At 36.8% G+C, this 24,982-nt stretch overlaps 1 protein-coding gene across 1 annotated transcript; it reads left to right on the forward strand.

Annotated features, from left to right (window-relative positions):
• The first annotated feature begins 172 nt into the window (after positions 1 to 172).
• LOC128987796 (uncharacterized protein C2orf42 homolog) lies at positions 173 to 20,760 on the forward strand. Its single transcript, XM_054408822.1, has 14 exons — positions 173 to 192; positions 326 to 567; positions 4,036 to 4,212; positions 5,119 to 5,250; positions 7,741 to 7,923; positions 8,097 to 8,268; positions 9,153 to 9,298; positions 10,741 to 10,881; positions 12,166 to 12,274; positions 13,256 to 13,383; positions 16,827 to 17,000; positions 17,229 to 17,379; positions 19,489 to 19,629; positions 20,518 to 20,760. The coding sequence occupies exons 2-13, from the start codon at positions 355 to 357 to the stop codon at positions 19,611 to 19,613; spliced, it is 1,851 nt and encodes a 616-aa protein (XP_054264797.1). The 5' UTR covers positions 173 to 192; positions 326 to 354; the 3' UTR covers positions 19,614 to 19,629; positions 20,518 to 20,760.
• The last annotated feature ends 4,222 nt before the right edge of the window (positions 20,761 to 24,982 follow it).

Consider the following 24,982-nt stretch of genomic DNA (forward strand, 5'->3'; position numbering starts at 1 on the left):
TCGTTTCGTTCGTTGTTCTCGTTCTCGTTTCGTTTCGTTGGTTGTTGTTGGTTGGGTAGGTTGGTGTTGTATGTAATTGTCAAAAAAGTTATAAACCTTAAACTGTTCATGTGAATGTGATGTCAACATTCTTCTTTGATGTTTTTGTTGATATTAGAGTTATCTGATGAATGCTGGCTGATTAACTTTCTTGTCTGTTATTTTTGTTTGTTTTGCAATTAGTTATAGGTTATAAGACTGAAGTGGTCTGGTAGTGTTTACATATAACTATAAGTTTACTTATTGACCTGAGCCCTTCATAACCTATTTTTTTGGTTCTTTGTAGGCTAGTAAATATACATTCTACTCGAAGAAATGCCAAATGAAGACAGGTTAAAAGCACTCCTCTCTGATCTTGGTAGATCAACCCTTAGGGGTGTTCGTAAATGCCCAAAATGTGGGACATTGAATGGCATTAGGGGTATTATGTGCAAAAATAAGGCTTGTGATCAAGTTTTCAAAGAAGCTGGGGAGAAAAGAAAGAACACCACTGAAGTTTGCAAACTGCATACTGGGTCTACAACCCAGGTAAGAAATAAGTTTATGTTTCCAAACAGCACAAAAGCAAAATTCCAAAATAAGTTTATAGGACTCCGAACCTCAATTGAGCAATAAAATACCCTCGCCGCAGCAAACCTGCAGACTAAGCGAATTTCCATATGTCTGATTGGATTTACACTAAAATGTCTACTTAAAAATTTAACATTTATTTCCTATTTAAATAAAATTAGTTTAACAGGTACTTAGGTTTGCTGCATCAGGGAGGGTAAAACTGCTTTTTTTGTAAAATGTTAATAGTTAGTAAGAAATAAAAACAATTTCCAAATTTGATCTAAGTATGTTCATAAACAAGCAAACTCCATCAGTTTACTTATTCTCCATAAGAATAACATGGGAATTTAAAATTTACATTTTTTTGGAATTTTCTCCGTAACCATTAGGCGCATAGTAACACTTCAATATACTAAATTATTTGTTTTTTTAAGCACTACAAAATGGTTTGAAAAGATTTTGCAAAATTTTATGTTTTTTGGGTCAAAAATGGGAAAAACCTATTTTTACCCCATAAAACCCCCCGTAAACCCCCGTTCCCATAGTCCGATCACGCTGGTTCGCGAACTCGTTCAAGTTTATCCCGCCTTACACCTTCAAACCAAATTTTATCAAAATCGGTCAAAAATTACTCAAGTTATCGTGCGGATGGACACATATATATATATATATCTCTATATATAGATATATAAAAATTTGAACGAATGGTGTTTTTGGCCTCTGGGGACATCAAAATGAAAAAGTAAATCGGTCCCGGGCCTAGGTCTTACCATGAGACCTACGGTAATAGCTACTTCCCTATAGGGAAATTCGCTAAAAGGCAAACTTTTTAGGGGCAAAGCTGAATGATGGGCTTGGATGGGGTGAGCACATTCATGGATTAGGGGGATCGCTTGCTCGGGGACTCTTCATCCTTCGTAGGATGAGGTCACACAGCAGAGACTCTCTGTCCAGGCTGTTCGAGCAGTACCTACATCTCATATTCAATCATTTTTGGGGCTCCCTGGGTCTGCCACCAGTTGCTAGTTGCAGAGTTGCGTTTTTTACAGCTTGGGCTCTTGGCTGTACCATGCATTTTTATTTCCGGCAAATGCCATTTTTACCCAGAAAACCAGGTTTTAAAAGTCGTAAAAAAACCGAAAGTGCCGAAAAAGACCGATTTGTGTGTAGGCCAGGCCTACTTAACTTAAAAACCAAATTAAAATTACCCTATCCAACCTTACTTAATCTAACTTAACCTAACCCTTAGTATTGAGTTATTGACACTTACCGGTACCGGTCAAATGTGCCATTTAGTGATTTATAACGCTTTTCACGATTTTCAAACACAGTTTTTCGGGTTACTTAACTTAAGTGTTTGCCAAAAAAGTTTTTGAAATTGCCTAGATAATATTAAGAAAAGTAGGCTACCATTGAAAGTAAAAAAGGGTTTCTTGAGTGCCTAAAATCGCTGATTTCTAGTGCTTTTCTTGATTTTCAAATGGACTGCACTTTACTTGACGTCCTACACTCATTCGAATGAAAATATCGATCGATATATCGATTAATCGATTGCTTCATTCGATATATCGTTTGGTTAGTTAGGTAAGGTTAACCTAACCTAACTAACCAAACGATCATTCTTCATCATTGCTTCATTCGATATATCGTTTGGTTAGTTAGGTAAGGTTAACCTAACCTAACTAACCAAACGATATATCGAATGAAAATATCGAATCGAAAAAACAATCGAATGAAAATATCGAATCGAAAAAACAATCGAATGAGTGTAGGACGTCAAGTAAAGTGCAGCCTTCAAATGCGATATTCAGAGTGAAATAGGAGTTTTCGGGTACACTTCCATATCTGTTGGCAAAAACAACCGAATGAGTAATATTGATTAGGTATTCGATTGTTTAATTCGATATATATCGTTTGGTTAGCTAGGTTAGGTTAACCTTACATAAGTAACCAAACGATATATCGAATAATAAATAGTCGATACATCGATCGATATTACTCATTCAGTTGTTTGTGCCAACTGATATGGAAGTGTACCCGAGTTTTCCCCCAAAAGTGCTTAAAATAGCCTAAGTTAATTTTAGTAGATAAGATAAAAAATTGATAGGCCTATAACTTAAGTATAGTATAGGCCTAAGACCTTTAAGGTTATTAACTGCAATTGTTTGGACTGTTAAGTTTATCAGCCCATATAAAAAGAATTCCATTAGAATAACAGATTACTTAATTTGCTAATCACCTTCTCATAGATAGCCTATTATTTGTTGATAATGCTATCCCACTATTATTTAGATGTAAATATCAAGTTAATTATTTAGATTGGGTCATCCAAATTGGGAACAGTTCTGCAGAGAACCTGCGATATAGCCTATTATAGGGGTAGCCTAAATAAAGGTATATCAATATATCCAATTTGATATTAATATTGCATAAATTATTTCAAACCATATGATAAGTTAAGTAAATAAAAACAACAACAAAAACATTAAAGAAGCTTTTAGCAAATTTCCCATATAGGGAATTTAAGCTATTAGGCCTACCGTAGGTCTCATAGTAAGACCAGGACCCGGGACCGATTTATTTTTCCGTTTTGAGGTCCCCAGAGGCCAAAAAAACCATCCTTTCAAATTCATATAAGTTAAGTATGAGTGTGTGTGTGTGTCCGTTAACACGATAACTCAAGCAAAAATGATCCGATTTTGATGAAATTTGGTATAAACGTGTAATGTAAACCTACATTTATTCAAATGAGTTCGCGCACCAGCATGATCCGACCATGGGAAAATTTTTGACCCTAAAATCAAAGAATTTTGCAATTTATTTCTAAACCATTTTGTAAGTAGAGTTTAAAAAAAGAAATAGGCTAATTTAGTATTATGAAGCGCTGTTGTAGCCTATGCCTAACGGTTATGGAGAAAATAAAAAGTGTATAATTTAAAATTCCCATGTTTCTCTGATGGATAAAATGAAAACTGTTGTACTTTATTTACTTGTTTATGGATATATGTTGATAAAATTTGGCAAATTTATTTATTTCATCCTATACTATTGACGTATGGTCAAAAAACACTTTTTACCTTCCCCGTAGCAGCAAACCTAAGCACTTGTTTTTTGTCTGTGATGTTATAGAACCAACTTGTATAGTTAAAACAGCTGACTAAATTCTTTAATTCCCTTTAAATATGAATACTCAATAAGGTTAACATGGGGAACTACAGATCCACTGGGGCAGAGCCCGAAAGGATTTTTGAGATAAGAATATGCCTAAATGTTAATCGGGAATGTGAGCTATCATCATGCCAAATTTCAGCCCAATCCGCCCAGAAGTTTATGCGTGATTGAGAAACACACAAACGCACAAACTCACAAACTTTCAGATTTATAATATTAGTAAGATAAGATAGTAAGATTTCATCATGTGTTGTATTAATTTTCCTATTTCAGATTTTCTCTGTAAGAGTAAGAGATAAAGGACCAGATTATCGCGGTTTTGTCCAACTACCTATTGTGCCTAACTCTTTGTGCTCTCGTCCAACCGACCCTCTCATCAACGAACCCTCAGCTGTATGTTTTGTCGAGAATTGTCAACGAATATTCAACACGAACATTTTGAAATGTCATGTAAGTCAACAAACATAATAAATAACTTACTAATCAACAATAATTATTATTGTTCCTATATATGCACCTCGTACCTTCTTTTTTTAATAGTTATATTAATGATGTTTTACTCTAACTATAATTTTAATGGGGGTGTTGCACAATGTCCAAAATGTAACTTTTGAGCTTTCTCACGACGTCCAATATAAACTATTCAACTGTTTAATGACGTCCAAATCTCATCATGTCCAAAATTACAGTAACTGCAAAAAAAAAGTCTTTCTACGAGCTTTGGCCATCATTGGATTGGTCGTCGTGCAACAGCGCACTTTACAGCTTAAAAACTTAGCAGTAGCACCACGCCTAAAGCCGCTGCACGACGTCGAATAGCTCAGTGCTGTCACACGACGTTCAATGCTCCTGCATACGGCACTAGGTTAGGTTAGGTTAGTATGCAGTGGTATTTTGGACATTGTAACACTCACTTATATCATTGGATGGTTGTGCAATGCATCAATTTTAATAGACTAAGTTTAATCCTTAAAAGCTCAATTGAAAAAAAAAAACCTGTACATTTCCTTATATTATGAAAGGAGTTCCAGTTTTAGTAAAATTCAAAACCATGTACCGGTAGATTACTGCTCATAAAATCTTGTGGGTGAGCATACTGCTGATTTCTTTACAAAAGTTGGCCCTCTAAACAAATTAATTATTGTAGCCTATTGTTTTAAAAACTATGATTTGTGTCAAATATTATGTAGTATATTTCACCAAGAAAATTAATATCCCTGTATGGGTTTTTAGAGTAATTTAGGCCTAGTAAAAAAATATCAAAGTAGGCCTATGGTATGGTATTTGAGTAATTTTAATGTTGTATTTTTTTTTTATTTAAACTTTGATGTAATAAATTGACTGACTTGTCTGAAGGAACGAGAGCTTCAGCCAGTGACAACGTGTCAACACATCCAAGCTGCTACCCGATGTTTTGCCTCCGCTCAGCCACTTAGCATCAGCAACACTGTTCTCTTCTCTCTCAACATCCCTACGTACATCAAACATGTAAGATAGACCTACCCTATTTATTAAAAAAGTATGTAGACTAAGTAATTTAATACAATATACAATAGAATCTTGATGATCTCAAACATTTTCAAACTGGTGTGATTATTTCTACTATCCTTGGTTTTATACTTCGATCAGCGGTCCTGGTTTCTATGCAATTTAAAAACTATCTGCAATGTAACTGGTTTATCTGTTGTTATTCTGTTTTATAATAATGTTGGGGTTTACTAAAACAAAGTCTTAGATTTGAAAAAGTCTTACATTCATTATTTCAACAATTTATTTTAGAAAATAAATCAAATGGAGAAAATAATAAAACTACAACTTCTAGTAGTTGTAGTTGGTCGCGATCGCGGCCAAATCATCTCCTGTGGCCGTGTAAACATCATCATTGACTTCCGCGGTCATGGAAACATCATCTTTGTATTGTGCAATGGCGGCAAAATCATGAAAATCTCCAGCGACCGCGTCGACAACATCATGAACTCCCGCAGTCACAGAAATGTTTCTCCTTGTCCACAACTGCAGTAAAATCATAAACATTTCTTGCGGCTATGTAGACGTCATCATTGTCTCCCGGGATTGCAGTAACGTCATTGTCGCCGTCCGCTATCGTGGCAAAATCTTCTCCCGCGGTCCCAGAAATGTATTAGTCGTCGTCCGCGACCGCGGCAAACTCATTAACATCTACCACGGCCGTGTAGACAACATCATGAACTCCCGTGGTCATGGAAACGTTTGACGTTGTCCACGATCGGGGGAAAATCATGAAAATTTTTTTCGGCCATGTAGACCTCATCATCGTCTCCCGGGGTCGCAGTAACGTCATCGCCGTAGTCCGCGATCGCGGCAAAATCATCTTCCGCGATCATTGACTCCCGTGGTGGTCACGGAAACTTTATCGTCGTCTCGCGCGATTGCGGCAATATCGGTAATTTTCCAGCATTATAAGTGATGGGTTTTGGTACTGTACCGACATTTTCCCATCGGTTCTCGGTTCTGATTCTTTTGCCAAGAACCGGCGGAACCGACATTTGACATGGAACACCGACCCATCCAACATAAAATATTGGTGTGTGCTGCAGTGTCTGAGCACGTCACTGGAGACAGGCAGTGAAGTGTAAAATTCCTTCAGTTAGTTTGGCCTAGCCAATTATGGATGGGGCTCGCTCATATTTTGAGGTTAAACATTGTACAAGTATATGGCTTGCTTCATTTGTGATTTTCAGTATTATTATGGTGTATTATTATGGTGTGTCTTTGGGCTTCGGCCTGCTTGTTGTGTGCGACCAGCATTCAGTGGGCAAATCCTCGACTTTGGAAGTAACCTTTCCTGGAGGTGAAAACGGGCAAGTACCCGTAGCTCACGGGGACACTCAAGGGCAACGTAACTTTCCGCAGTGTGAGGGCAACGGTTTGTAGGCACTTATGCAAACCAATCCCTGTCTCTGAGCACGGACGGTATGGTTATCTTGAGTGTGGGGGGTTCTTCCCGGAACCTCAATTGAGTCAAGGGTGTCGCCACCTCTGGTGGATAGGTTCATCCGGGTGGGTCCCACTTCTATACCTGCCTCCTTTTGGGAAACCCTGATGGCCTGGCAGTGATGTTGGGTCTGACGGGCAAACGAAGTAGATCGGGTGCTGGGTCCGAGCCCGCCAGGGGTATCTGGGGATCTATCGCTCTGGTTATCTCTGGTTTCCCAGCAATGGGTAAGGCCTCGATCGGGTAGTGGTGTAAATGGGAGGTTGGGGTTCCCCCCGTCAGCGTGCTGACGGTCCCCTTCCTCCTGGCTATTGATGGCGGGTTCTGCCTGTCAGGGATTAGATAGGTCCCGAGTGTTACTTGCACTAAATGCGTCGGGGCGCTCTACCATGGACCTCTAGGTCCTGACCTAGTGGAACCCAGGTGGAGTGACGCTTAAACAAGCAGCCGGAATCCCTGGTTAGGATTGAGGGGCAACCCTCCTTCCGAAGGGTCTGCTTCGGCAGCCGGCGAGCCTGATGACCTTAAGTCATCCGCCCATGATGTGCTAAAGGTTGATGCGTAAGCTTCGGCCTACATCATGGGGCCCGGGTATGTCCTAAAGGATAGGTACCGGGTATGCAGTCAGGGGGCTTCGGCTCTCATGACAAATAAATAAATAAATAAATAAATAATAAATAATTATTATGGTGTATCCGAGTACTTTCACCCTGTTTTTTTTCCTGCATTTGACAATACTGAGGGCCTGTTAGCAATTTGGTTTAGTACTAAAACTATCTGTAGGTTTCTTGTAGAACTACATTCTATTGGATGAAACTGAATATTTTCATGCTTTCATCCACATAGATCCTGCTCCCGGCTGTGGCCCGTCATTTTGGAACCACACCGAATGTGTTACCCAATTCGTAAGAGCCTACCTAACATATGCTAATTTAAATTTGTTTTTTGTTCTTATTTTCCTTTATTACTAATACTGAAGGACCACAATCCTATGGGTGTTATAGATGATCTGGCAGATGGCTGTAGTGACACTTGGGCCACTAGTACAACGGGTGTCCAAGACAATCATGGTTGTTCGCTGCAAAGTCACCTCCAAACACCCCCTCGGCTACCTCCACGTGACCTTCTCTCCTGCCAAGACAAAAGAGCAAGCCAGTCACTTTCTTTGTAGCTGTCCTGCCTTCAAGGTTAGTGGAATAGACATAGAGCCTTTACTTCACAAAGTATTTACAACAAGAGACTTGTTTTTTAAATAAATTCAGTCTATATCAATTTGGTTGTCGGACAAAAAATATTTAGCCTAATGTGCAGATGTTCTATGAAGTGTCTTTAAATACAAAAACTTACTTTCTAATTTCAGGGTCAGGGATCAAGAAACAGAGGAGATGAAGTGATGCATGACCGCAGATGTATTCACTATTACTCATGTGTAGCCGCATTTGCTGGGGATGATAAGTTGAGTGAAGAGTTTGCCAGTTTCGTTGAACTTGAACGATCACAAGAAATTGTGTTAAATCTTCAAGAACATTCAGGTACACATAGTAATGATTGGGTTCCAACGTTCCAAGAGAATACTATTCTATGATTCAGTCGATGCCAAAGATTTGTTTGACATTTGACTAATCTAGATAAGTACCTATATAAAAAGATAATTTACAATTTCGGATAAAAACAATTTGTAACATTGTTTTGCTTAAAGACCTGTTGCATTAATGGGAACTGCATTAAACCACTGGCATACTTGTATGGAATATTTTGGTCGCGACACTGAAGCACTCTGCCATTCCTAGACGGAACTGACAGAACTGTCCCGTCCTAGGACATTGCGACCAGTTCAATATTATTTCGGTAGATCGCAGCACTTGTGGGGTTGATAATTGTTTTCTGTGCATCTGCAAGTTATTTAGTGCATTTTTAGTTTCTTTGGTTTCCTAACCTGTTATGGAAAACAAAAATATTAGTAAACAACAAGTGATAGTTTGGTGGTTATGTTTTGTGTCCAAATGCTGCGACCGTCTGGTTTTTGATCGAGTGAAATAGAACAGTAAGTTATAATAGGCTATAGAAAATATTGTATGATTGTTCGATCCTCCTGAGGAGGAAGATAATAATTAGAGACAAAGTATTAATGAATAATTAGGCTAGAGCTGGTATTTTTTAGTCACTAAAAAGGAAAAAAACAAAAAAAACTGAAATTCCATGTGATTAGGTAGTGTGATTTTGGTATGCCAATGGGTTAAAGAAAAGACAAGTTCTCAAGAAAATATGAAAATATGTATTGAAATATTCTGTCAGGGTAGTATTTTTGTCTAAAACCTTATGCAAACTTCTTGATACTAGTCCATCGGTCATAGGAGAAGCATGAATTATTCGTTAAGTAGATTTATACTCAATGAAATGTGATTTGTTGTGATAGGTGGTGAGAGTGAGGGAGAGAGAGAGAACAGAGTGGTTGCCGTTCTGTCTGACCCTGAGAACAACCTGCAGCTAGAGGTAGAAGTCCTGACAGATGATCAGACCATGCTGCAGCAGTACATTCTACCAGAATCTGACATTTCCAGGGTAAGCTCAAGTAATATCTTAACACGTTTGCTGTAGTTGCTTGATTGCCGGCCACCGCTGGGTGCGGGAACAGCTAATGCGCTGCATGGTTGAGTGCGCAAAAAAGTTTAAATTTAGTTTCACCCAATAGGAGAAAATTGACAATAGGGGCAATATTCTTTATTAACATATTCGTTGAGAATAGTATAGCATCATATGTACAGGTGGGTTACAGAAACATTTCATATTTTAAGGTCACAAGATGAATTCTTTTTCGGTGTAGAATGGTCTCACTAAGAACCATTCTGTGAGTTTTTTCTTGACAGCGGCTGAATTATTTTGTTGTTTTGGTTGTTCTGGAAGGAGGTTAAAGTATTTAGCTCCTTTGTAGGATTGTTTTCTTTCAGTAAGTAATAGCTTGTGGATTGGAAGGGTGAAATCTAACTCATGTCTGGTGTTGTGATGGTGTAGGTCCTTATGTCTGCTTTGTTGGGTGGCTATTGCGTGTATGATGGTTTGACAGATGTTGAGTGACACCACAGAGGCATATTATATCATGCACATTAACAGGCTCAAGCACAATTTTGAGGTTAGGTTCCTCCCACAGTGCTACACTATACTGTACAGTACAGTCATTATCACTATCGTCTTCCATATAAATAAATCTAAGCCAAAACCCCATACTAAACTGTTCAAAAAGCACTGACACATTAAGATACAAGTATGGCCAACCAAACAGAATTGCTCTGAAATGACTTACAAAAACTGGCACAACACGCAGTACTATAACAATTTTCCCCGCTGAAAGCTGGGCTCAAAGCGAGACAATGTTAGTGAGTAGCTACTACATTTATTGTAGGCCTCAAGAGTGGTAGTGCTCCGGTACTGCAATAATAGTAGCCTACATGTTATAAAATAGTACAGTGCTAAATAATAGTGATTAATAATACGGTGTTATATAATAGTAGCTGTACATGTTAATATAATCTAGCTTTCAAGTTGGACCATTCAATTCCTTGCTCTTGGATCATAAAACTGATCTGTGACAGATATATGTTGAAAACTTAACGTCAGAAACATGTTGCCATTAATTGTTCTGTGATCTGTTCATTCATCTAGCCAAATTTGGTTGAATTGTTAGAATAAGGAGGATAGCAACTAGCTTACCTTGAAAAAGTGTAGGTAGGCTTAATAGAACATACAGAGGAGAGACTGTGCATACAATATATTTAGGGATGGACGAGATTGGATTTTTAGTTGGAGACAAGACGAGACGGGACTTTTTATTTCTCATAAAATTTTGAGACGGGATTTCCCTTCTTATACATAACGGGAAATGCACGTTCCACAATTTAACCTGATTTTTTAACATTTTCAGTTCAAGCCATGGGTGTAGATAAAGTTTGGATTAATATGAAAGAGTCAAATAATTATTATAGTAGCCTACTTTGTTATGTTGACAGGTAGGAGAGTTTGAGACCATCACAGAGAATGATGTCTCAGATGTTTGTCTACAAGGTCTGGAGATCATCCCTGATCTGTCTACATCACCTGATCTACTCTCCTCTATCAAACAAGATCCTATACCCAAGGGACTCCTCAGGGTATGTGCTAAATTTTCCTATAAGGAAGTAGCTATTACCGTAGGTGGCGCGGTAACACCTGGGCCCGGAACTGTTATACTTTTTCATTTTGATGTCCCTAGAGGCCAAAAACACTAGTCGTTCAAATTTGTATATAATATGTAGGCCTATATTTAGATTTATATTATGTTTTCTATATTAGTTATTAATTACTTAGTAACCCTCATAAGTGAACAAGTTTACAACATAGATTTAGGGTGTCTACCTGTCACAGAAGTCCCTAACAAGTCCCGGATTTTAGTAGAGGGCCACGTAAGTGAATAAAAGTCACATATTTTCTAACTAAGGTCACCGAAAAATTAATATCTGGATGAGCAATACGGGCGTACTAGCTGGCCCAATCTCTTTATATTTGTTAGTTAATATTATTCAACGAAATATTATTTTTTTTACACAATATATGTATAACACTCAAGGATAGCCGGTTTAAATTAGTTGTCAGGTTTATATTTATATTTAAGGATTTGTTTTATATTCAAATAATTGTAGGTCATATTTTATATTTGTTGTGAAATCAAATACTGTATCGTATGCATTCCGAGGTCACTGGTTTTTTTTTATTAGGTCACCAAAAGTCCCCTATTATACTTTTAGTGAACTAGTAAACACCACATTCGTGAACACGATAACTTTAGTAATTTTGTCCGATTTAGATTAAATTTGGCTTGAAGGTTTAGGGCGGAATAAACTTGAATGATCGCGAACCAGCATGATCGGACGATGGGAACAGGGGTTTATGGGGTAAAAATTGGTTTATCTCATTTTTGACACCCAAAACAAAAAAATTCCCAATTTCTCTTTAAACCATTTTAAAGAATAAAAAAAAAAACAAATAGCTAATTTATTATTTGAATTGTCTTTTTTTGGTTATTGGTTACGGAGAATATTTGAAAAACTTTAATTTCAAACTCCCGTGTTATTCTTATGGGGAATAAGTTAACCTTTGTAGTTTGCTTGTTTAAGGATATATTTTGATCAAACTTGGCAAATATATTCAATTTATACTAAGCTTTTAATATTTTGCTAAAAACACACTTCATTGCCCTCCCTGTAGCAGCAAACCTAGGTACTTGTTGAACCTAATGCTATTTAAATAGATATAATTGAAAATCCAATCAGACAAATGGAAATAAGCTTAGTCTGCAGGCTTTCTGCAGCGGGGGTGTTATATTTATATTTTATGTTTAGAGGAATTTTTATGTGACATTTTAAAATCAGCATTTAAAATAAACTTTGATTTTTTAGTTTCATGGAGTAAAACGAAAAAAAGAAGAAAGTTCAGCATCAATCTCAGGAGCAATTGAGCCTAAGAAATCTAGAAAAAAGATTCCACCAAAGCCTGAGCCTAACCAAGGTATGATTATTGTACTTAGAAAAATACAAATTGTTCAATTAGAATGGTAATAAGTAATAAATAAAGCACTTTAAATACAATTTGATTTTGTGAGGGGTGGAATTGGAATTTAAATAATAGCTTTAATTTTCACATAATCAGTCTCTGCCATTTGGTTCACAAGTTTACTAAAATCCCTTGAGGATATTTAACAATTCAATAACAAATTAACAATTTGTAAGCCTTTAAATCAACTAGGACAATTTGGACTAAAGAAATGTAAATAGTAAAAAAAAAAAACATTTGAGTAGAAATATACTGTCGTTTTTTTTAAAGGGATAGATTCTATTTTTATTATCCGAAGAAAAAAATAGACTGAAGTTGCTTAGAGGTAAAAAGAACATGTATAACACTAAATCAAGGTTTTGGTTGAAAACTTTTCAGACAGTAGATGGATGTAAGAGTATCTAATATACTTGTGGAAACTATCTCCTCCGTGATGAACTCCTAGGGTGAAATATCAGTTGTGGAGATAGTAACCTTATTCAACTAAATTCAATATTCTTTAAGCAATTTGCTTTCAAATAGCTGTCCTAGTTGTGCCAAAAGTTTGCATATTGTAGCAAATAAAAACTAGCAAATAAAAATTCCCTGTTCTTGCCTTGTGGTCTTAGTTTATAACCCTAACTAGTTGATGCGTTTTTTGTGAATTTTTGACACACCTCTTCAGGTAAGAATAGTTCTTATAAGGATCTGACAATGGCATACTCGCCAGAATGTGTGTAAACCAGTAGGATAAAAACTTTGACATTAAGGCGACAACAGGTAATTACATTTTTTTATTTGTCAAATAATTGGTCCGGAAACACCACAACAACAAAATGCAGGCCACTGACGGTTAGCACGATTCTGCACCATGATGTGCACCTTAATTATTATTCCATGAGTTTGAATGACAGTGTTATGTGAGCTATATAATGTAAGGGTGTGTTGGTGTGACAGTGAGGGACGAGGCTACAGTGCAGCAGTCGTTCACTCAATGGCTGGCCACTGTGACTGAGAGGATCAACCAACAGATGCACTATCAGTTCAGTGGCAAACCTCAACCTCTGGTCTTTCACACACCTCAGGTAACCAAGTTAAAAATAAAAATGTAGGTAAGTGGAAAAATGTACTGTCACAGAGTGGACAGTGAAGGTTCAAGATTTTTGTTGTAAAATATGCTGTTATATGTTGTAACTAGGGATGGACCGATTCTGATGAAAAATCACCGATACTCGATACATCGCTTTATTGTACTCGATACCAATTCTGAAAAATTAGGATAATTATGATGCAAAACTTGACTGACGTTGAAGGTTGTAAAGAGTGGCACATCATAGTTTATTTGGAATACTCTGAAGTCTCGATATAATAATCTTTTTATATTTAATTGGAAACTTTTTTTCTTTGTCACAACTAATTTGAGAGAATGGCTGGGCATAGAAAGTTGATAGAGGTAAATTAATAGTGGTTTACAGCAACATGATTACAATTTTATTAATGTTAATGTATAAATGTGTGAATGATTTGGAAAGTCATCAAGATGGAAAATTGGAATTTACTGCAGACTTTTTAGAGAGGTTAAGTACTTCAATGTTATCATCACAATATTTTTAGAGGGCCAAAAATGTTTGTAGTTTCAATTTTGAGTTACGAATCTCACAACTGGCCGACCGAATCTCAAAACCGAAACTTCTCCAAAGTTCTGGTGGTTTAGGGAATTAAAATTATATTAAACTAGCAACAGTGCCCGTTGTGGTTAAATACAACGGTCTCTAGTAAAATAATGGTTATGAAATCCATACACCACTTTACTTACTAATATTAATGGTACAGTTTAAGCACATAACATTGGAATCACACAATTAACATAAGGAACACACTTTAAACACAAATGCAAATTGTTAACAACAACATATAATCAAAGAAAAATTAATTAGATACTGTAACAATATAACAATTAGCTGTTGAATTATTAACACGTTTCGTATGATTAGATTATGCATACTGGTAAACCAATTATTGTCATCTATAAAAATAAAGGTTTTTCTTTTCCGAGTCGTGTTAGCTCTTCTACACGACCGATTGTCATAATTTTGGCCTTAAAAAGATATGGACGTACCGCAGATTTGCCATCAAGCATCGGCATTCATTTTGACGTATATTTCGAGCTATGCACAAACTGCCTCCCTGTACATTTCTTTTGGAAGTTAAATTTGGTTTGTTTCGAGTTCAATGTTTCGCAGGCGGGCGATGGTTTACAGGAGAGCTCTTCTACCCTCCCGATTTTCATAATTTTGGTCTTAAAGCTATGAAAGCACATATTTGTCATCAAGCATTATCATTAGTTTATCTAATGTATTACTCGACGAAAGAATTTTTTTCACTTCAATTAACGATGTATTCCAGCAGTTCTAATTACATTATACATTTAAGTCTAAAAACCAGCTCTCATTCAAGCTATTGTTTATAAAGATCGGACTACCTAAAGCACACTGCTCAATCACGAATCAACAATAATTTCAATCGTTTTAGTACCTATCTGCAATCAATGATACGTAACTCTATTTTTATTTAAGTTATTTTATATGTCTTTGTCTTAAAATACTTCAAAGGCTTTCACTTGAGATATTGATAGTTTTAATCAGTTAAGTTCAAGATACTGTATCGCTTAATCAGAAAATATAAATTTGATTATATCTTGAATGTGGAATTTAGTTTTATATATATATTTACTTAATTCTAATTATGTTATTCTATTTGTTTTGACCTTTGAACCTTCATTGAAATACCATCTTCCATTTCATTAAAGCACACAGCTAAATCACGACCATCACAAATTGTTCAAAAAATGGAGTTATTTATCATCGATTTATAGCCAAACGATCTTGCTTGCAACCTCAACAGTACTTTCATAATTATTGGCAAATCTTCACAAATTAGGCTATCCAATGACCTATTAATTAATAAAATCGGATCAGTAGAACTGTAGATTTAATTGTACAAAGCTTAACAACAATATCTTTAACACTTAAAGTGACACGTGTTAATTCAGTATTTTCTCAATACTATAAATTTGGAGGTTGCTTAGCGTTTTTGCAAATAACTTTGAAATGGTGAGGAAATCGACCAAAGTGGAAGATGATATTCTGAAAGAGAATAAAATTTCCTACAAATTACTATCATGTACTTCTTGAAAATACTCAATAAAGGCAGCCTAAAGTTGGATACAAATATAAAATTGGAAATATAAACTTGGAAAAAAGGAGTTTTAAATGTATTATTTTATATTTTTATTGTTTTCACCTCAAATATCTAATAAAATCAAACTTTCATAATTATTTGCAAATCTACACAAATTAGGCTTTCCAACGACCCATTAAGTAACAAAATCGGTCTGGTAGAAGTCTAGATTTAGTTGTACAAAGTTTAACAAAAATATATCTAATTCAGTATTTTCTCACCACTATAAATTTGGAGATCACTTAGTTTATTGCCAATATCTTTTTAATGGAGGGGAAATCGACCAAACTGAATGTGATATTCTGAAAGAGAATAAAATTGACTACAAATAACTACTATCCATTTCTTGAAAATACTTAATAAAGGCAGCCAAAAGCTGGCAACAAATAGAATCTTGAAAACAGAAACTTGAAAAAAGCAGTTTTTAATGTATTTTTGTTATTTTTACTTTTTTGCCACAAATATTTAATAAAATCACAATTTTATAATTATTTGCAAATCTACATGAGTTAGGCTTTCTAATGACCCATTAATTAACGAAATCGGTCCAGTAGAAGTCTAGATTTAGTTGTACAAAGTTTAACAAAAATAACCCAAACTCAATATTTTCTCATTACTATAAATTCGGAGGTTGCTTAGATTTTTTGCAAATAACTTTTAAATGGTGAGGAAATCGACCAAAGTGGAAGGTGATATTCTGAAAGAGAATAAAATTTCCTACAAATTGATACCATGCACTTCTTGGAAATATTCAAAAATGGCAGCTAAAAGTCGCACGCAAATAAAAAGTGTGAAAAAGACCGTTTTCAATATATTTCTTATGGAAAACATGTTTTTTTAAACTTTTCACCATAAATCATAACAAAAACAAACTTTCATAATTATTTGCAAATCTACTCGACTTAACCATTCCAACGACCCATTAATCAATAAAATCGGTCCAGTAGAACTCTAGATTTAGTTGTACAAAGATTTTTAAAACTGAATTATATATAGAATAGATTTTTAGTTTTGTGTCTATCCAAGTAAATAGGATTTTTTGTCATTTTAAAAGTGAATGATCCTAACCCTGACCTTGTTATTATCTTACAACAACTTGTTAGATTGCATCATTAATTGATAGTCCAAGGCCATAGGCATCTGGGTCCATTAACAATCCCGCTTGGAATCAAACCAGTGATTTTAAGATTTGAAGGTAAGCACTGTAAAAACTTTGCTACCCAGACAATTAAATGTTTTGACAGATCACTATTTCATACTATTTTTAACTCTCAATTTGTTACTTTAGGAGTTCTTCGACTGCCTAAGGGAGCGTATCTCTTACGGAGGCAAGAAGCGTCGCCTTCCAAACACAACATCTGCGTTTGTCCGTAAACACGCTGTTCCCCTGGGCACTTTCACTAAATACACCTGGCACATCAACAACATCATTCATTGCAAGCAGATCTTTGAAACACCGCTGGTAATTTATATTTTTATTTGCCATTTATCAGGAAAGTCTTGCTCAAACAGTGAGACTTTAAAATATGGTTTTTCCCCAGAAAATGTTTTTATTTAAGGCTCAAATAAGTAAGTTAATAGCAGCAGCAACTTCTAAAAAAAAATAATAATAATACCCAAGCTATGTAGCAAGTTCAATTTTTACCCATGTAAGCTATTTAGCTTATTTATTTTCCCTTTCTTTTTCTAGATGCCTTTGGAAATTACAAGAAGTTTTGTTGAAAATCAAGATGGTACCTATGATGCCTATGAGGCATCAAACATGAAGGATGAAGCATTTTCAAAAATGGATAATGGTCCAAGAATAAGACCACTTGAGCTGAAGACCTTCCTGAAAGTTGGTAAGTGAAATAAATAGTGATGCGTCAATACCAAAATTTATCGATCCTCGATACCGATACCGCTGAAAAATCGATTCTTGATACAGTGACCACTTTTTTTATAGTTTTACCAAATTGTCTGCCTGTCTCTATGTCCTTCTATAAATTATTTTTGAGGAAAAAAGGGGTGTTTATCAAGTAAAGAAAACATTTATGAAACAATGAAAAGTTCTAATTAGCCAATTTAAGTTAAAACCCTTCCGAACACATGAAATAACTACCATATTAAAGGTAAATGAAGAGCTAACACCGAGAAATAAAATCATAACTAGAGGTGTGCTAGCCTGATATTTTCAGTCAAGCCAAACTCAAAGTAATTTTATGATCATTGGTGTCATATGGGATCCCTGCAAAATCCTGAACATCATCCTCAGTCACAGAAACATCATCATTGTCTTTTGCGGTCGCGGCAAAATCTATTACAGTGTCAAGCCGACCTGGAAACCAGGAGAACCGGGTATATGAATTATGATGACCGGGAAAAAATCTGTGAATTGTGTGTAAATTTGGTCAAGAACTAGGAAATTTTTTTTAAAAGTACAGTAGAACCTCTTTAATCCGAACCAATTGGGACCGGGGGTAGTTCGGATTATTGAATAGTTCGGATTACAGAACATATTGGTTTTTTACATAAGAATAGCTAAAATGGCTCTTAATTGTTACAGAAAGAGTGAAAAAATGCTTTATAAAGTATAATACAGTGTTTATTTAATACAGTAGTAAATATAGTAAATAAACAGTACTGTAAATTACAATAGAAACAATTACGGTGCGTACGTATACAATAAATAACTACTGTACTGTGTATAGAGTACAGTTCAATGAGGCGTTCGGATTACGGGGGTTCAGATTAAAGAGGTTCTACTGTATCTGAAAACCCCACCCAAAATTACCAGTTTTCTCGTCTAGGGTCATTGAAAATCGCGATCGTGGGACAAATAACAGACGTAGCCACGATCGCTGAAATATCACGGGCGTAGCCGCTATAACAGGAAATCAGCACGGATGTTGCCATTCATAAGTTAGATTCATTAATTCCATTTCTCATAAGGTTAACATGGGAAACTCCAGAGCCACTGGGGCGGAGCCGATTGGACGGATCACGAAATTGATGGGGTGTATAAACCTATTCCATGAAATTCTACACGTATGTACCAAGTTTCGTGGCAATCGGTTCAGCGGTGTCTGAGTTTATCACTGCCAAACATATATATATATATACAAACATCCTCTTTTATACTTATAGATTGTCTCTGCCCAAAAAAAAAAAAAAATTAGGGGGGGTTGTACATGACATTGTATGAAATCATCGCTATTATAGTTTAACGTGATCATGGCAAATTATATTAGTACAGTTATTGATGTGATAATGGGAAAACATCACCGTTGTTGCTGGATCAAAGAAAATTATCACGGATTTGGTTGTGATCGCGGGAAATCCTCACGGATGTGCTGTGATTGCGGGAAATCATCAGGGATGTGCCGCGATCGTGGGAAATCATCAGGGATGTGCCGCGATCACGGGAAATCATCACAGGCGTGACAGGGTAATGGTATTGGAATTGACTTTTTACTATCGATTCTCGATACCGATACCGATACCAACGTTCAAGTATCGGTGTTATCGAGGATCGACACATCCCAAAAAAAAAAAAAAATTAATTAATCCACCATGACTGAAATCCGTGATCGCGGTATTATCAGGATCATCTTGGATGACATGTAAATCCCAATGATGGAGAAGACATAATCATTATCTCTCTTGATCGCGGCAATTTTTCAACATTTCCTGGGATGGTGAAGGCATCATTTTCGTATCCCATAATAGTGGCAAAATTGAGATAATGTCTGTGATTGCAAAGACATCATCACTGTCTCTAGTTATCGTGGCAAAATGCAATAGCAATAATTAAAAAACCAAAACTGACATTTTCCACCAAATACCAGTTTTGGTTTTTTTTATGAAAACCAACCCACTCTAATGGTTACACTTATGATGTCGCAGATAGCACTAGTTATAAGATACAGGATTAGCAGGTCTAAAAGGTTAGTTTTGCTTGATGTTTACAGGTAATACTGCTCCAGACCAGAAGGTACCAACACCCATGATCATTGAATGGATCCCAGACATCCTGCCCAAAACTAAAGTTGGAGAACTGAAAATCACCTTTGAGTTTGGTCATAGGAGGCCATAGCACTAGCACCTTGCAGGTTTGTAATAATTTTTATAAGAATACATTTTTCTTATCAAAAATTACATGTTCATGCTTATAATGATTCATCTATATAAATAAAACTAGCTGTACCCGCGGGCTTTGCCCCGTTTAACTTCATAAGTGAGCTCGTTCGCATGGCTCAATCACGTCCTGGTTGAACCCGCGGGCTTTGCCCCGTTTAACTTCATAAGTGAGCTCGTTCGCATGGCTCAATCACGTCCTGGTTGAAGTTCGTTCGCTACGCTCACTCACTTTTAGGTTAGAGCTCGTTCGCTGCGCTCACTTGCCTTCAGGTAAGCTCTTTCGCTACGCTAACAGAGAAGTAAGATATACAGATGAAACATGCTTATGGAACAACTGTGCGCTTTTAGCTCGGGAATGGTGGGCCGGAAATATACTAGTACCGAGCCAGGAAGAGTCAGAACGGCTATTGTTTACAACAGCAGGGCACACGTCTAGTTAAAAATAAAACTTAATCATTTTAGTTCGACATCATCGTGAAGATGACGAAGATTTAAAATTCGGGAAATTTTTATTCTTATTTTTGGATGAGAGAATTTTTGAATCAGCAATGTCTCGAGGTTATCATTGTCTTGCTAGAAGTCTGCAGAGTTTTTACAATCAAATGTTTACAATATTGCTGCCATTGGTATGAATAATTTGTGTTTAAATAATTCCAAAATCCATATTTAAGTTTATTCTGGAATTGGTATTGCATCTGAATTTATGAAGTATCGAAAAATCACGATTTCTCAATACCACTTGTACTAAAGGCGGAATTGAGGAAATTGGAAGCAGTATTGTCCTACCACTAGGGTAATTATTTTTGAGCTATGTTATACTCTTTCATAAATATTTTAGTAATCCACATGTATTTTTTCAGGTTTGGGCTAATGATGAATCTACAAGGCTTATGTGTATTTATACTTTAATACTTTTAATTGAAATGGCGACCATTTGTTGTACAGTTCTTGATCTCATTTTGCTTGCTAAATTATTTATTATTTATTTGATCACATTATACGCTTCATTATTTTGTTATTTATCTGTACATCCATCTTTTATTTTATAGTAATTTTATTTTTAGTTCACAAAGCAGGTCTTGTGAATAAAATGTTATCATTAATGTTTGTTTCTTCTCAATTAACACCTTAAATTTGATTATTTCTGTAAAATAAAAACCTTAGTTAATAAATCTATCGTCCAAGAAATAAAGTTACTCACACTACTCACCCACTAATGGTGAGTAATGAACAAATAGACACATTATTTTTCCTACAGTTACCTAACAATGTGCATGTTCTCTCACTAATTTGAGAAAGCAAAGTGGCCAATTCGCTCATCAGTGAGACAATGTTAACATTGTCTCACTCTAATTACTTTGTCTCACTCCAGATTTGCAAAGTGAAGGCACGAAATAGTGAACGCGTAACATGCAGGCAACGTCGTATGCGCGCGAAATACATTGGCAGCACTGGCTGTAAATCAGCTGGTCAGCTGTTGTACTGTTGTATTTGTCACTTTGTGAGGGAATTTCCGTGTGTGTGTGTCGTTTTCGTTATCTTATCGCCAAAGATAGTTCAGCAGTGCTGGGTTTAAATTTCCAGGGGTCGATGTGAATCAACAAAATATTGTTGATGTGAAATCCCACTCAATATTAATTTCGTTTCGAATAATCTAAATTATCAATCGTCTGTGTTTAATCAAATTCCTTTATTGAAATGATAGGGTAACTCAGTGATATGTGTGAACCAGTTGTCGCTATTCACTCATCATCGTTACCCTATCAGACGCGAGAGAAAACGTTGTCGTGTATAATCTATGTGTCGTGTTATCTGTTAATTCAATTCTCGCGTTAGAGTCTATTTCAAGAATTAGGTTCGATAGCTTGTACAGCTAGTTAGGATGCTGAATGTTCTTCGAGCAAACTAGGATCGGTATCAAAGGTTATAGGATCAAACTAAACCTTGCTACGCTCCGATCGTTACCCTAACCCCACGCAAATGCGCTCTATACAACCAAGAGGGTAAGGATAGATAGCCTGCACAGCTAACTAGGATGCTGAATATACTTCAGCAATCTAGGATAGGTTACGGTAGGTTAATCGTTACCTAAACGCCCGTATAAACCTCGTTCGCTACCCTAAACCCCACGCAAATGCACTCTAAACAACAAAGAGGTTAAGGATAGATAGCCTGCATAGCTAACTAGGATGCTGAATATACTTCAGCAATCTAGGATAGGTTACGGTAGGTTAATCGTTACCTAAACGCCCGTATGAACCTCGGTCGCTACCCTAAACCCCACGCAAATGTGCTCTAAACAACAAAGAGGTTAAGGATAGATAGCCTGCACAGCTAACTAGGATGCTGAATACACTTCAGCAAACTAGGATAGGTTACGGTAGGTTAATCGTCACCCAATCGCCCGTGTGAACCTCGTTCGCTACCCTAAACCCACGCAAATGCGCTCTAAACAACAAAAAGGTTAAGGGCAGATAGCCTGTACAGCTAACTAGGATGCTGAATATTCTTCAAGCAATCTAGGATAGGTTACGGTAGGTTAATCGTTACCTAAACACCCGTATGCACCTCGTTCACTACCCTAACCCCACGCAAATGCGCTCTAAACAACCAAAAAGGTTAAGGGCAGATAGCCTGTACAGCTAACTAGGATGCTGAATATTCTTCGAGCAAACTAGGATCGGTATCAAAGGTTATAGGATCAAACTAAACCTTGCTACGCTCCGATCGTTACCCTAACCCCACGCAAATGCGCTCTATACAACCAAGAGGGTAAGGATAGATAGCCTGCACAGCTAACTAGGATGCTGAATATACTTCAGCAATCTAGGATAGGTTACGGTAGGTTAATCGTTACCTAAACGCCCGTATAAACCTCGTTCGCTACCCTAAACCCCACGCAAATGCACTCTAAACAACAAAGAGGTTAAGGATAGATAGCCTGCACAGCTAACTAGGATGCTGAATATACTTCAGCAATCTAGGATAGGTTACGGTAGGTTAATCGTTACCTAAACGCCCGTATGAACCTCGGTCGCTACCCTAAACCCCACGCAAATGTGCTCTAAACAACAAAGAGGTTAAGGATAGATAGCCTGCACAGCTAACTAGGATGCTGAATACACTTCAGCAAACTAGGATAGGTTACGGTAGGTTAATCGTCACCCAATCGCCCGTGTGAACCTCGTTCGCTACCCTAAACCCACGCAAATGCGCTCTAAACAACAAAAAGGTTAAGGGCAGATAGCCTGTACAGCTAACTAGGATGCTGAATATTCTTCAAGCAATCTAGGATAGGTTACGGTAGGTTAATCGTTACCTAAACACCCGTATGCACCTCGTTCACTACCCTAACCCCACGCAAATGCGCTCTAAACAACCAAAAAGGTTAAGGGCAGATAGCCTGTACAGCTAACTAGGATGCTGAATATTCTTCAAGCAATCTAGGATAGGTTACGGTAGGTTAATCGTTACCTAAACACCCGTATGAACCTCGTTCGCTACCCTAAACCCACGCAAATGCGCTCTAAACAACAAAAAGGTTAAGGGTAGATAGCCTGTACAGCTAACTAGGATGCTGAATATGCTTCAGCAATCTAGGATAGGTTACGGTAGGTTAATCGTTACCTAAACGCCCGTATAAACCTCGGTCGCTACCCTAAACCCACGCAAATGCGCTCTAAACAACAATAAGGTCAAGGGTAGATAGCCTGTACAGCTAACTAGGATGCTGAATATGCTTCAGCAATCTAGGATAGGTTACGGTAGGTTAATCGTTACCTAAACGCCTGTATAAACCTCGGTCGCTACCCTAAACCCACGCAAATGCGCTCTAAACAACAAAAGGGTTAAGGGTAGATAGCCTGTACAGCTAACTAGGATGCTGAATATACTTCAGCAATCTAGGATAGGTTACGGTAGGTTAATTTGGATAACTAAGACCCCCCCCTATCCTTTAATGATCCCAAATAATCAACAGGCTAACGCTAGCTATGCGAGCACTAAAACAGCTATCCTAGGCTATTTATAAAACAGCTATCTATATTCACGCAATCGTTCAAGTCAATCAAGTTGGATAATAATAATAAGTATTATTATTATACGAAATAAAGATGTTATTAACCAATCAGTTGTTAGGCTATTATAGCTAGCGGCTATTCAGATCAAAATCAAATGCTATATCGCTAGTCAATGTCGAGGATCCAATCACTAACAACTATAATCAACGGATAAATATAAACTATTATTCCGGTAGTAGATTCGGTGTTAACTTCGATAGCTATCGATTTCAATACGATCGATAGTTCGGACCAGACGCAAAATAATAACAAAACGTCGAGCAGAACACTGTTGTGTTGTGCGTGGCAAATAGGTTATGTCGTTATTAAATCGTAAACACCTTATAGCTAATTAATTGTGTCTCGTAACTCTCTCTACGTTGAATTAAGTACCAGAAATTCGTTAAGCATACAAGATAGGGTAGTAGGCTATAGAATGGCGTACACTGCCCAAAGGATGCTGCTTATACTTCAGCAAAAGGAGAGGTGTTTGGAAGGCAACATTGAGTTTATATGACGTTATATTACACAAGCTTAGGCTATTGTCACCCTCAAATTATATAGTTCTTCAATAACAACTAGGCTAAGGCTTAACCTATTAAATCACTCCTTAACTGCGATACAAGAGGGTTTAGGTAATTGAGTAGCGTGTTCTGCCCAAAGGATGCTGCTTATGCTTCAGCAAAAGGAGGGATATTGGAAGGTGACACAGAGGTTATGTAATATAAGATGTGTAGGTAAAAATCCTTTAGAATACTCAATTGGCCTTGCTCAACTTTTGCTTTCCTCAATAGCCTAGTGTATGCTAACTCGTTTGGATTTGATATTGCTAGTCGGCAAAATTTCATTAACTTCAAACTAATTATTTCACAATTTAAAATCTAAATTAAATTGCAAAAAATACCAATTGATCACTGATCAAAATCGAAAACCTCGTTTATCGTGAACAAATTATCGCAAATCAATTAATCAATTTCGTTCGTGAATATCAAAACGTAAAACTACTAATTTCCCTGAATCATAAAATGATATCAAGTAGGCACTATACCTTAGAGAGAGACGTGTTGATTGGGTCACAAAATGGCACAGACTGTCCGGCGGCGCCCGGTCCCAGTGGTTTTGTTGCACGTCTGGGCCGGTCATGCGCAGAAACCAGTTTTGGCAGTCTGACTCGGCCTCGGCGGCGGCTCCATCGGCGCTCGCGCTAACTGCTTGAGCCTTACCTCACCGTGTTTAACCTCAAAAACCTTTGGTCTTTCGTACTACT

The sequence above is a fragment of the Macrosteles quadrilineatus genome, unplaced genomic scaffold (genome assembly GCF_028750875.1).
Source record: "Macrosteles quadrilineatus isolate MER2022 unplaced genomic scaffold, UCM_ALF_1.0 Scaffold_2__2_contigs__length_208266976, whole genome shotgun sequence".
NCBI classification, from domain to species: Eukaryota; Metazoa; Arthropoda; class Insecta; order Hemiptera; family Cicadellidae; genus Macrosteles; species Macrosteles quadrilineatus.

What these genes read in the sequence shown, in the direction of transcription:
- LOC128987796 (XM_054408822.1), top strand. Translation starts at nt 355, where the DNA reads ATGCCAAATGAAGACAGGTTAAAAGCACTCCTCTCTGATCTTGGTAGA. An exon ending in AAAGCCTGAGCCTAACCAAG is followed by an intron (nt 12,275 to 13,255) that starts GTATGATTATTG and finishes TTGGTGTGACAG; the next exon opens with TGAGGGACGAGGCTACAGTG. An exon ending in TGGTCTTTCACACACCTCAG is followed by an intron (nt 13,384 to 16,826) that starts GTAACCAAGTTA and finishes TTGTTACTTTAG; the next exon opens with GAGTTCTTCGACTGCCTAAG.